This window comes from Lynx rufus, unplaced genomic scaffold, assembly GCF_022079265.1.
Source record: "Lynx rufus isolate CCGP_SWC_20201006 ecotype Redwood Valley unplaced genomic scaffold, mLynRuf1.p SCAF_20, whole genome shotgun sequence".
Taxonomy (NCBI): domain Eukaryota; kingdom Metazoa; phylum Chordata; class Mammalia; order Carnivora; family Felidae; genus Lynx; species Lynx rufus.
In genome coordinates, this window is record NW_025814835.1 from 13,306,755 (window position 1) to 13,320,298 (window position 13,544).

Genomic DNA, 13,544 nt, shown 5'->3' on the forward strand with positions numbered 1-13,544 from the left:
CTGCAAACAACACCTTCTGATCCCATCGCAGCACAACTAGAGTTTACAAACAAAAACAGAGCACAAAAAGACCCTTCTACATAGATAGTAAACGTCCTGTTAACTCCTAGGGGAAAGGGAAAATAGAAACTGAAATTACAATAATAATAATAATAATAATAATAATAATAATAATGACACTGGTTTCCAGTTCTAGTCAGAATAGGAAAAACATATCCCACCCCATTTTTTCCTATGAATTACAACTAAAATCCCTGGACAAAAGCCATGAGACGACTGTGAATGGTGGGAAAAAAAGGAGGAAGAAAGGCTAGAACCTCAGGACTAGAGGCACAGCTGGGTCTTTACCCTCCTATACATTCCAGCTTGTGTTCCATACTTTGGAAGTACTACCAGGGACAGGAAAGAAATCTTGAAGGAAAGCCTGTTCTCTCCAGCCAGAGGTCTAGGAAGAGGGTAGCCCGGCAGGACAGAGCTCTTTAGACCGCACCCAAACAATTACAGGCAGCTGTCATGAAGGAAGCAACGCCCCAACTCCCCCTCACCTTGGCCTGGTTGCGGCAGAGACAGTGGGGTGAAACCACGGTGAGCGTCCCCACCTTACCTCAAGCAAACAGTGTCACACGTCTGGCCACTGGTGGTGGCTGCAGCCACAGAAAATAGAACCCTACTCCCTCCCATTTACACTGAGAACACAGTCTTTGAGGTGGGATCTTGTCCACTCTGACCACCCTGAAGGAAGGAAAATGAAGAATACAATAACCAACAAACAAGTAGCCCCCTCCTCTCCCAACTAGAGAGTTTGAGAAGAATCACACAAAGGCAAGAGATGGAAAAAAAAGATCCTTCAAATTTGTATATGAAGCCCCAGGCACACACCCCTGTTCCACTCATCTGTAAAACCAAACAGAATCAATAAAGCAAACACTGGGAGAAGGGAATTGTGGTGCAGTTTCACACAGGCCTCTGGATAATGCAGAAGTGGGGCAGACCACAATAGTACTGCAAAGATTGTGGCAACTAAACTGACACTAAAACCACAGCCTACCAAAGGGAGCCAGGACGTGCTTTGTAATAATAAATGTGTTAAATCCTACCAAAGAGAAGACTGAAATGAAACCAGAGTCTCCTTACAAAATACTCAAAATGTTTAGGATACAATTCAAAATTCATCATCATACCAAAATCCACAAAAATCCCAATTCACATGACAGAGGATAATTAATAGATTTCAACAACAAGATGATACAGGTGTTGGAATTATCTAACGAGGATTTTATTTTTATTTATTTTTTAAAAATATTTTTTACATTTATTTATTTATTTATTTTTTTTTTTTTTTTTTTTTTTAACGTTTATTTATTTTTGGGATAGAGAGAGACAGAGCATGAACGGGGGAGGGGCAGAGAGAGAGGGAGACACAGAATCGGAAACAGGCTCCAGGCTCTGAGCCATCAGCCCAGAGCCCGACGCGGGGCTCGAACTCACGGACCGCGAGATCGTGACCTGGCTGAAGTCGGACGCTTAACCGACTGCGCCACCCAGGCGCCCCTACATTTATTTATTTTTGAGAGACAGAGAGAGAGAGTGTGTGAGTGGGGAGGGACAGAGAGAGAGGGAGACACAAATCCAAAGCAGGCTCCAGGCTCTGAGCTGTCAGCACAGAGCTCGACGCGAGGCTCGAACTCACGAGCTGTGAGATCATGACCTGAGTCGAAGTCGGATGCTTAACCGAATGAGCCACCCAGGTGCCCCAAATGAGGATTTTAAAACAGCTATTAGAAGATGCTACAACTAGCAGTTTCAAACACTCTTGTAAGAAATAGAAAACACACAAACAAATAAATGCAGATACATTGGAAAATCCAGATGAATTGGATAATTCCCTAAAGAAATACAGATTACTAAAACCAGATTAGAGCTGAGAAACTTAAACAGACCAATTTCCATTAGAGAAATAGAGAGCATTATTAAGGAACGACTCCCAAAAAAACATCAGGTACAGATGGTTTGACAGTAGAATTCTACCAAACTTCCAAAGACCAGAGTCCCAGTGCTCATTATTCTAGAACACTGAAAGGAAAGAAAACATCCCAATTCCTTCCCTGAAGCAAGTGTAACATTGATACCTAAACCAGAGGAAGACAGTAGGGCAGGGAGGGGACACATACCACACATCACAAATATTGATGCAGAAATTCTAAACAAAATATTAGCAAATAGAATCCAATACGACATTAAGAAAACAATACGCCAATACCTTGTGGAATTTATTACAGAAAGGCAAGGTTAGCTCAATATTAGGAACTTTACTGCTATAATATACCATATTAATAAATCTAAGGAAAAAATATTATGATTATCTGGACGTATGATGAAAAATCCACTGACAAAACTTGATACCCATTCGTGATTAAAAAAAAATAATAATTTAAATGCTGAAGAAAAAAGATGTCCACTATCTCTGCTACTACTCAGCTTTGCACTGAAGGTAGGAGCAAATTCCCTTAGACAAGAGAACTCAATCAGAAGAATAAGAGTGGATGAAAAAAATAAGTTAAATCACCTGTATTTTCTAGATGCTATAATAGTATAGCTGGACAGCCATAGGTAATCAGTAACAAGAGCAAATCAAACAATTAAAGAATTCAATGAAGTAGCAGGCATAAAAGAAACATTAAAGAAAGTCCACAGTTACATCCAAATACCTATGGAAAATCCGAATATGATAAAGGCAGCATCTCAAATCAATGGAATAAAGATGGACATTTAAATAAGCAACTCTGGGACAATTGGGTAGTCATGTAGAAAAAGATAAAATTAGATCCATATCTCACCCCATCTATAGGAATAAACGCCAAATGGATAGGGATCTAAATGTAAAAAACTGAATCATGGAAGTACTAGAAAAAAAAATACTGGTCAATTCCTCTTTAACTTCTGTGAAGAAAAAGGCTTTGTAAAAATCCAGGGACAGTAAAAGAAAAGATTAATAAATGTGACTAAAAAATTAAAATTAATGCGTGTCAGAAAATACCAAAAACCAAGTCAAGCTATAGGAACATTAACAACATACACCACAGACAAAAGGTCTATACTTCGAATATGTAAAGAAGTCTTAAATGTGAAGGGCAAAGGACCAAAAACTTGATGGAAAAAATGTAGAAAAGTCGTGACCAGGCAATTCATACACAAAAGAAATTTTTTTAATGGACTTTTTTTTAAGAGAAATTTTAGGTTCACGGCAAAACTGAGTGGCAGGTAACCAGATTTCCCGTATACACCCTGCCCCCATTCATAGCTAGCCTCCCACACAAACAATGTCTCCCGCCTAAGTGGTACATTTGTTACATCTGATGAACCTACAATGACACATCATAATCACCCAACATTTATAGTTGATATTAGAGTTCACTCTTATTATATATTCTGTGGGTTGGACAAATGTATAATGACACATAGCCAGCAGTATATAGTATTATACGGAGCAGTTTCACTGCCCTAAAAATCCTCTGTGCTCTGCCTACACATCCCTCCCCTCCTCCCCACTCCTATTTTAAATGTTTATGCAATTAAAAATATGGGATTTCCTCTACTGCTCTTATGTTTAAAAATTCCCTCTGTGCTCTGAGATTCAATATCTACTTGCCCATGTCTTCTGCTAGTTTGTTTTGTTTCTTTCTGTTATTTTTTGGTATGAAATGAAGATCTACTATTTAATAATAATAATAATCAATTATCCTACTAGTATTCCTTTAAACTCTCTTCCCTCCAAATCTGGGTGAGTCCCATTCATCACAAGCTAAGTTTTAACTATGTAAGTCTATTTCTGCATTCTATTCCATGCCATTCATCTGTCCATTTCTCTGCAGTGAATTAAAACTGTTTCATGAAAGTGTGTTTCAGTATTTGCTAAGGCAAGTCCCTCCAATTGCTCCTCGCTTTCAAAACAGTCTTGACTATTTTCAATTCACTTAAATTTTCTACAGAATTTTAGATTTATTTTTCAAGAAAAACATCCCATTACAGAGTATAGTGGAATTAATGTCTGTGATTTTAAAAATACATTGAGTCATGTGTTCCTTAAGGAGACTAACCTTGTTTCTCTGATGACAGCCATTCCTGGAAGGCTAGTATGAAGGCTCCTCAGGACACTTCCATCAGCAGCTTGGAAGGAGCAGGAAAGAACATACAAGGGATGTAGAAAGAGATAGAGACAGAACTCAAACAAGCAGAGACCTGACTTCCTTCAAAGGGCCAGACTATCAGTCACTCCATGTTTACCTGAATATGAATCAGACAGAAAACAAATTTGGTCTCGTGAAACATCCAAAAACAGTGTCACTGGGGTACAGTCTGCAGAAGAACAGAGGTGGCATCTTCGTAGGTTAGATAACCAAATCCCATCTGCTTTCACATTATTCTACTCCAGATCCTGGGACCAAGGCTGTAAGTGACGGAGAACAATTCACCCAAACGTGTCAGATCATCCATCACTCATAAGAGTCCAAGTCTTGGGAGAATTTTCTTTTACCCTTAAGGTTGGGTAAGTTTCACTGTTGGGCCTGCCTTCAATTCAGTTCATACCACGTAAATGGCATGCAGTTTCTGTTTTCATAACTTGGGAAATACTACACAACTGTAATTGTTTTGTAATGCAATTCTTTATAGTGACCCATTTAGAAACACAGGTCAAACTTGTTCTTTTCTGGGTTCCTTGGCCTGGAATATGTTCCCAAGTCCCAAAGCATGGCATGATGAGATGATAGAATTCAAGTTGCCAAAAATTAGTAAAATAACTTAGTGCATGTTAGTAAAATAACTTAGTGCATGTTCCAAGGACACGATCTTTAACAAAGGAAGCTAGTTATAGTCTTCTTTGCCCAATGGCCACTAATTTCTGCCTCACTAAACCCAAATCAAAGCTATCACTAACACCTGCAACTCTCCTAGCTCCAGCCCCTAACCTTTCTCTGACTTTCTGTTATTTAAAGTACTCTACATAAATGCTTTATATTCCCTTAACACCTTAACAACAACTACTTAAAATGTGGACAAGTAATAATCTTTAGGTCAAGCAGCTGATGAATTGGAACATTACCAAATTTAGTTTTGGCTGTAACTTCCCCAGGATTATTTTAAAATAAAATTATTTATGAGTGGGCCTTTTTTAGAGCCACTAATAAATTTGAAGTGGATTAGTTACCAGTTTTTTCAATATTGAAACTAGACTATCTCAAACATAAGCAGCAAGAAAGTTTGTAGCACAAAGCTACATAGAGAAGACATAAAGATTTCAACAATTCTCTGTAGCAGTTCAGAAAAATGATGTCTATGTTTTGATAATGAAAAGCAGAGATTTGTGTGGTATTGGTTAGGGTGCTCAATCTCTTTCTGGAGTTGGACTTTTATCCATCCTTTTATTCCTTTCCATAATTACAAAGTGAGTCTGTGGCTAACCTCATCCACCCAATTCCCAAGGTTATAGAATATGTTTAACACTAGACCATAGTAGCTGGGCCCCCCTCCCTTTATTTCTGATGGAGTCTGAAAGTAAGGATATGACCTAACCTCAAACATATCTTATCAGCCTCTTAATTCACAATTTTCTGCTAATATTATAGGCATGAGAGTAATTCAATGTTTAATTTAAAATGTTATGATATTTATATAGTTCTTGTTTTATGGTCAAATACATAAAAATAAATCTAGAACGTGCCACTGAATATAGTGAAATGTGTCATTATGTTAAGTGACTCTTCTCTTCCTAAATATTCATACCTGGAGAGGCCACGTTTAATAGAGCCCTTATTTTACCTATCTGTTTTAAAAAGTTAAGTGTTCATAGCAGTTGGTTGTGAAGAGAGAAAATGCTCAAAACCACAGAACAAGTGAGGGTCAAATGGGTCAACAAAACTCGGGCCTCTCACTCTGTCTCCTGCGCGTGCCCCTGCCCCTCGGACATCTTCAGAGGTGGATGAAAGGCTAGTGGAGCCTCTACCCATCCTCAGTCTCTGCTGCTGGATCCTCCTGTTTGCTTCCTGCTGTAAATGCTGGTCCTCTCTTCCCACCCTCTCTCTGGGAGATCTCAGCCACTCCCATTACTTCCATGGTCACCCACCACCGAGGACTCCCAAAATTGCATCTCCAGACGCAAGATCTCCTTTAATTCCTATATTCTAATGTCTACTGGACATCTCACAAGCATCTCATGATCTTCCCTCATGATCTTTCCCCAAACCTGTTCTTCCTTTTCAGCCCTTCTCTCTATGTAAATGGAACTTCTATTAGTCCAGTTGTTCAGCACACAATTTTGAGGGTAACCTTTGAATTCTCCATCTCCCCCATACTTATGCAATCCATTGCCAAGTCCTACAGTGAACTCCTACTCCAAAACCTATCCCAGGTCTATCCACTTCTTATCATCTCTTCCTGGACTACCTTAGTCCAAACCACCATCGTTGCTTATATGCCTTTAGAGCTGACAACTATAGCTCTTAAGCTATAAGAGCTTACAACTATGTATATGTGTATTTGTTTAATGTCTGTCTCTCCTTTATACTTTAGGCCCCATGAAGGCAATGCCTGTGTCTGTTGTATCACTACAATAACCTCTATCTTAGTAGAAACTAACAATAGTCCTTCCATAAATGAAATTACAGAAAGAAGAGAGGACTAAACAATCTCCTTTTGTTGGTGAGTTTTCCGAGAAGTGGCGTTTCCCATGTTGAATTAGTTGAAAGCCATCAACCATATTAAAGTTAAATTTTAACTAAATATTGATAAAATGAATTATATTCTTATATTCCATAGATATAGGATTAATTCAATTGAATCGATACAAAATTTGAGATGAAAATGCCACTGCAAGGGAAAATACTTCCTCTTAGATATCTGATCTGCTGGAGAACAAGCCCAGTTGCTTCCATGCACCAACCCCCATGTGCACTGGCTGAGACAGCCACGATACCCAATCAACAACCATGCCAATGAAAACCATGCAGATCAGATCCTTGGCACATGCAGTCTTTCATGAATGTGCCTGAAGCTAGGATCCTTAATATGCATATAATCTCTTCCCACTTCCCTGCAGCCCATAAACATGTCTAGGAGGCCACTGTGTCTCCTACCATCTGATCCACATACTAATGCACATAACAATCTTTAAGTCAGACTCAGCCGTAGTAGAATGTCTTGGACAAGTATGACCTGAATGAAGATGCAAAGACTGTACACCAGAGATAAGAGGGAAAAAACTGCACAGTCTTATTTTGGGAGGAAATTCCATGGGCATTTTGGCATCATTCACAAAACCAAAGAAGACTATTAACAGAACCAAATTTTTTTTAATGTTTATTTATATTTGAGAGAGAGAGATAGAACATGAGAATGAGCAGGGGAAGGGCAGAGAGACCGAGAGAATCTGAGGCAGGCTCCAGGCTCTGAGCTGTCAGCACAGAGCCAGACGTGGAGATGGAACCTATAAGCCATGAGATCATGACCTGAGCCACAACCAATGGAGCCACCCAGGCGCCCCATAGAACTTATTTTAATAAGGTTGCCCATTCAAATCCTTCATCTAGTGGTTCTTCCCCCTCCAGTCAGCAGTTCCAAATTATCTACTCATTGATCCAACAAATTTTCATCAAGGGCCAGCCAACTGGATGTTAGGCTTGCGCCACACTGTGGGGATGCCGTGGTAGGTAGATTAAAACACCGTCCCAGCCTTCAATGGGACCAAAGTTTGGTAAAGGAGACAGTTGATGAGCAATTACAAGGCAGCATGAAAAGTGCCACAGGGGGGTGTTGTCTGAACAACCAAGAAATAGAGTTCATTGAGAACTAGAGGGAGCAGGGAAACCCAGCAGAGACAAGTGGACTTGATCCAGTCTGGAGGGGGAGAAAGGAAGCCAGAGCCACACATGCAAGTGTTCAGGGACAGTAGGGAACATGGCAACCCTTTAAGTGGCCGATGGAACTACTGGTCAAAGGCAGAAAGAAAAAAGAAAAAAAAAAAAGACAGACTAGGGGAAATAAGAAAGGAAGAGAAAAAGCTACATAATGAAATTAAAAAGACAATCAGGATTTTAAATTAACCCATCCAGTTGTAGAAGGAAAAAAGTTGTGTATGTCCAGAGAGGCCTGAGTGCTCTTAGGTCCCTGTGTCATGCTGTGTCATGTGTGAAAGAAAATATATATTGTTTCCTAGCCATCAATTTTAGTAGGCAAGAGTCAGTAATGTACCTAGAACGTTGCTTTTCAAACTGCAGATTATAATCCACTGGGGAAAATGAAATAAATTTAGTGGATGGACATCAACATTAAAAAAAAAAAAGAAATACATTGGTACATGATAAGACAGAATAGTATAGGACACATGAGAACAAACAAATAGATCATAAAGCACTGCTCACAGGAAGGGCAAGTATTATTTCATGGGTACCCATGCATGTGATCAATTACAATTGCTTGATAGCCACCCACCAAGAAGCGGGTCCAGTGACGATTCCAATCAAGTCTTGGCATCCCTTTGAAATCTTTCTTAAATATTTAGGGCTTACTAAAGCTCCTGGACCCTGGCCAAAAAGGTAAAATTCTTGCTCTTTGCTGTTAAGTGAACTTGGACGCTGGGAGAATGCCTTTGAAGAGCTGGGCTCTGTGCCAAAGGTGGGGAGGAGGGGCCTCATAGTGGTCGTTCACCTTGGAGGGAGGGTCAGGGAGGGAAGCCTATCACACACAGCCACCAGGGTTTCCATGACAGTCTTGTGAATGTCACATATACCAAAAATCCAGATGCTAGGAGGATCTGGTTGTTTAAACGCGCCCATGCACTAAAGCATCTTTTCCCTGTAACTGTCCCAGAAACTTCTCTCTACAGTCAACCACTGTCTCTCCAGGGGCCAGACACAGAAGATTTGAGACTGGATGATAAGAGCCAAGCCATTGGTGTTTAGAGCCAGTTTCTAGACAGTGGTTCTATTTCTGAGGGCTTCGGTGAATCAGGTAGCATCTTTAAGAAAGGAGTTCATGACTTTTTGCTTCACTTTATATTAACTAATCCGTTCTAGGCAGTGAACATTTGTTTATTATAAAATTTAAGTCCCATGTGCCACTCTTCACCAGCCAGGACATGCACAAATATCTGAGGAAAAAGAATTCATCTCCGCGGATGGTGTCAGGCTCTGGGCACGGGTAGGCAGTTGGGCTAAGTTGTGGTCATGATACTAATAAAGATTTCTGGGGCTTTATATCTGTAAATATTTTAAAGTCACACCAATCGTGCCATTTGTTGCCTGCCACATAGGCCAAAGTTAGCGATGGCAGTTGTACCAAGTGTGTGCATGACAGGGGCGGGGCCGAGTGCTGTGAGAATGTGGCAATGTGACACTGAAGGTTTGAAGAAGTAATTACTAGAATATGTGGGCAACACACCCTCCTGGTAAAGCCACTTGCGGTTGAGGGACAAACAAGCGAACAGGAAAGCACCCCTCAGGAACTAAAACTTACCAGAGAGGCAAACTAGACTGAACTCGAAGGGGAGCTCTGTTGATATTTTCCTAAGTGTGGTGTCCAGTGTTGACAATTATATGAAAGACTGAGTATTGCAGTGCAGAAATTTCGAGACCGTTTATTTCATCAGGAACTCCTGGGAGCAGAGGTTGGCAAACTTTTTCTGCGAGCGACCAGACAGTAAATATTTTGGGTCTGTGTGCCGTATGGCCATCTTTCACAGCTCAATTTTTCAGTTGTAGCGTGAAAGCAGACATAGCAAGTAAGGAAACAAATGGACATGACTATGTTCCACTAAAACTTTATTTACAGAATCAGGTTTGGACTGAGAGCTAAAGTCTGCCAACTCCTACCCTAAAGCATTAAATGGCCCTCTGGAAATCAATGAGATTAAAGACTTTGGCAAACCACACAATTGATTCTTGACAGACCTCTATCCAACTTTATAACTTAAAACTATTACACCAACTAAAACTATAAAAAGGCAACAGCAAATTAGCCTCTCTCTTGACCCTCACAAGCATGTCCCTCAATATCGTTATTTTATTGTTGTCATTATTGGTATTCCTATTTTCAGCTGAAAATTTCAAGTGATTCAATTGCTTTTCCAAGGGTACACATGCTGTAATAAATAGCATTTATGCACAATCATTTGACTCCATAAGAATCAGAAAATCCAGAATCCAAATTTTTGTTTTGTAGCTAACCAAATTTCCTAGGCAAGGAAGATAAACTTTCTATGTTTCTAACTCGAAACACGGAACAGAAACTTTCAAAATGGTAATGGTGACTAACTTGGGAAGCAGTAGAGAATTTGAGAAAAGAAAGACTTAATTCACTGTTATGACAACTACAAAGAAATCAGAGTCCTTGTGTTTCCATTTCCTCACATCTCTCTTTCTCCTCCTTCTCTCTGTCTCTCTCTCTCTTTCTCTCTCTCTCTCTCTCTCTCTCTCACACACACACACACACACACACACACACACACACACACACTGAGTCCCCCCAGAACTCTGGAAATAACTGGCAAAATCTAAAATGTAGGACAGGAGTCTTGGAGGAAGCTGCCAGGAAGTCTTGGAGTGCCAGGCCTAACCACCCTAGGTAATTGATGCCTTCTAATCTCACAGAATCTCCTTCACCAGCTCCCCCCAAAATACTGAGCAGGAACCTCTGTTTATCCTCCACCCTGATTTCAACTGCGATGGAGCGGAGGTCCAGACCCACTTTGTCATATGAGATGAATGGCTTGCCTGGCTTTCACAACCTTTAACAAGAGACCGGGCTGGGACTGCTGTTAGATTGTGGTGTTGTCACTGGATCCTTCTGCGGGTCCTGTGGGTGTGGCTGGCAGCAAACCACTCATAAATGGATGCTCTGTGCCCCACGGACAGAAATGGCCAGTCACTGTCCATGTGCAGGAACACACATTCCCAACCACTTTGCTGAAACACTTCATAAACCCACCCCCTGTAATGATTTTATGAGACCTGGCACACAGCAAAGTTCATAATCTGAGCCTGAAAACAGGTAGCAACAGGTGTGAGAAAACAGCTCTGGTCTTTACTTTGTATCCCCTACGGCATGCTCTCATTACATAACATCATGTGCCCTGAGATGAGTACCTTCCTACTTTTAAACTTCAAAGGCTCATGTATAAATCCCTAATATTTATCTCAATAATTGTTATTGCTATTTGTTTCCACCTTTGGTGACAGGTAATAACATATTGGTCAACCATTACAATGATCTTATATAGAGAACTGTAGACTTTTTACTGGTGATGTGATACAATTCTTGTCCATAGTTGAATAAAGATTTTTAAAATTCTTCAAGTTTGCCTCATTAACTCACCTTTAAAATGATACTATTGTAAGTGAATTCTGTTCAGTCAACCTGCAAACTCCAGTGTCTGCCATTAAAACACGCTAATTGTAATGCCAAGGGGACCAGTAGAAAGAAATCAGGGTCCTTTGCATCTTATCCCTGATTTTTGTCCCTATTCATGCCTCCTCTAACCCCAAAATTTCTCAACTTCTCATAGGAAAAGAAAAATTGGGGGGGAAAAAAGGTGGGGGAGAGGAGGGGAAATGAGAAGAAAAGAAGTATGGAAAAATTGTTTTTCTTCATTTCAGAAATAGGAAAAAAAAAAAAAACAGGAAGCCTCTAGCTATGGCCTGAAATGCCACCTCAATTCAACACTTCAGATTAAACACTGTGGGCACTAGGAAATTACTAACATTTTCCCTGCCTCCTTCCAACAGTCCATGCTCTGTGATGGCTGGAGATACTTGGAAAGAGCTTTGGGGCAGGCAGAGCAACTAACTACAGGAGGCTTTCCAGGAGAGATGATGCTCCAACTCCTTCTGGAACAAGGAAGGAGAGAAGCCAGTGAGGTTGACTGAGCTGGAGGGAAGGGCTTGGGCACAGAGAATCTCATGCACTACGGTCCTTGGGGCTCCAGCTTCTCTCTGGATGGCCCGGACAACCAGCCTTATCCCATCTTTGCACCTCTGGGGAACATTCTAAGACTGGAGGGCTTGTACCTAGAAAATGTCACAGGTAGAGCTTTTTATCTATTTGCTGGTGTTCCAGGCAGCATCACCTATGGCAACACTACCAAGTTCAGACAGGAAAACATAATCTGATTATTTCTCAAAGAATAAAGGAGGAAATCTGTGTTTGCTTTGGAGCAAACCCAGACCCCATATTCTGTCACCAAACATGAATAGAAGAGCACACTTCCCTAGTGTGAAACTGAGGTTTTCAGTCCGCTCTATACGGATCTCCAAGCACTTTTCAGCCAAACAAAAGACTTCACATCTCTTTTCTAAGATAAACTTCCAGAATAGTTTTACTTCATCCCTGTCAAGGAATAAATGCAACTTGATTTATCAATATAAATATAAACTTCTCTTCAAATATGTTAGGATTGAAAACTCTACCATAGGCTTTGGATCAAAATCTTCCAGCTACAACTTTGATTAAATGCAAGGTTTCCTGTTGTAGTTCTGTTCTAACTGCAGATGTCAGGGCCTCACAAATTAAAAAGTCCTTTTCCTTCCCCCCTCTTGTGTCATGCCGTTTGGGGGCCCCATGAGAAGCCCACTCCCTAGTCCATCTTTATCAAATGCAAAAATACTAGCAGAGATATCCAGGCTATAAATTATTATAGAAGACAACATTTACAGTACAGAGACCTTCTAAAGCTCAGCTGTACCCAGCTTTGGCTTTTTTTGGAGAACTTTTGATTCTGAATAAGTTTATCAAGTACTCAAAAGCTCCAAACATTACTAAAAACAACAACAACAAGCTCAAACCTCTCACCGTTGTTGCTAGAAGTTGCCAAATATCATTGATAATAATGAAAATATCATCAACAGGGAGCATCTAACACGTAGCAGACTTTTGGGGGGGAATGCAACTTGTCATCAGGGTTTTAGATCATTTGCTGTTAAAAAAAAAAGTAGGGGGCGCCTGGGTGGCGCAGTCGGTTAAGCGTCCAACTTCAGCCAGGTCACGATCTCGCGGTCCGTGAGTTCGAGCCCCGCGTCAGGCTCTGGGCTGATGGCTCAGAGCCTGGAGCCTGTTTCCGATTCTGTGTCTCCCTCTCTCTCTGCCCCTTCCCCGTTCATGCTCTGTCTCCCTCTGTCCCAAAAATAAATAAAAACGTTGAAAAAAAAATTTTAAAAAAAAAGTAGAAAACACTAGCTTGTAAATATCCATTCATTCATTCACACATATTTATTCATGTCGTTACGCCTGGGGGATAGAAAGCCCAGATGCAAGCATTAAGTGTATTCATTCAGTGCATAAGTTATCTTTTATAAGCATGGCTTTGTTCTGCAATTGGCAGGCATTTTTCACACGCAGTAAAGAACAAAGCTGATTTTCCTATATCCAGTATGTCGGCCAGTGAGATAGAGGCTGCCATTCACTGTCATCCTCATCGCAAAATTACTCTACAACAACCCTGAAGAGAACAGAGAAGGACAGGGGAGTTTACAATGCCTTCAGGGAAGCAAGAGAAGGCT

The 13,544-nt window shown here is 40.6% G+C and overlaps 1 protein-coding gene across 1 annotated transcript in view; it reads right to left on the reverse strand.

The window, feature by feature from the left end:
* The window catches only part of SERPINB7 (serpin family B member 7), a 59,198-nt gene that overhangs the window by 38,449 nt on the left and 7,205 nt on the right, over positions 1 to 13,544 (reverse strand). The window contains exon 2 of the mRNA XM_047086130.1: positions 12,000 to 12,003. Within this exon, the coding sequence (XP_046942086.1) occupies positions 12,000 to 12,003 (4 nt within the window). The remainder of the gene's footprint in view (positions 1 to 11,999; positions 12,004 to 13,544) is intronic.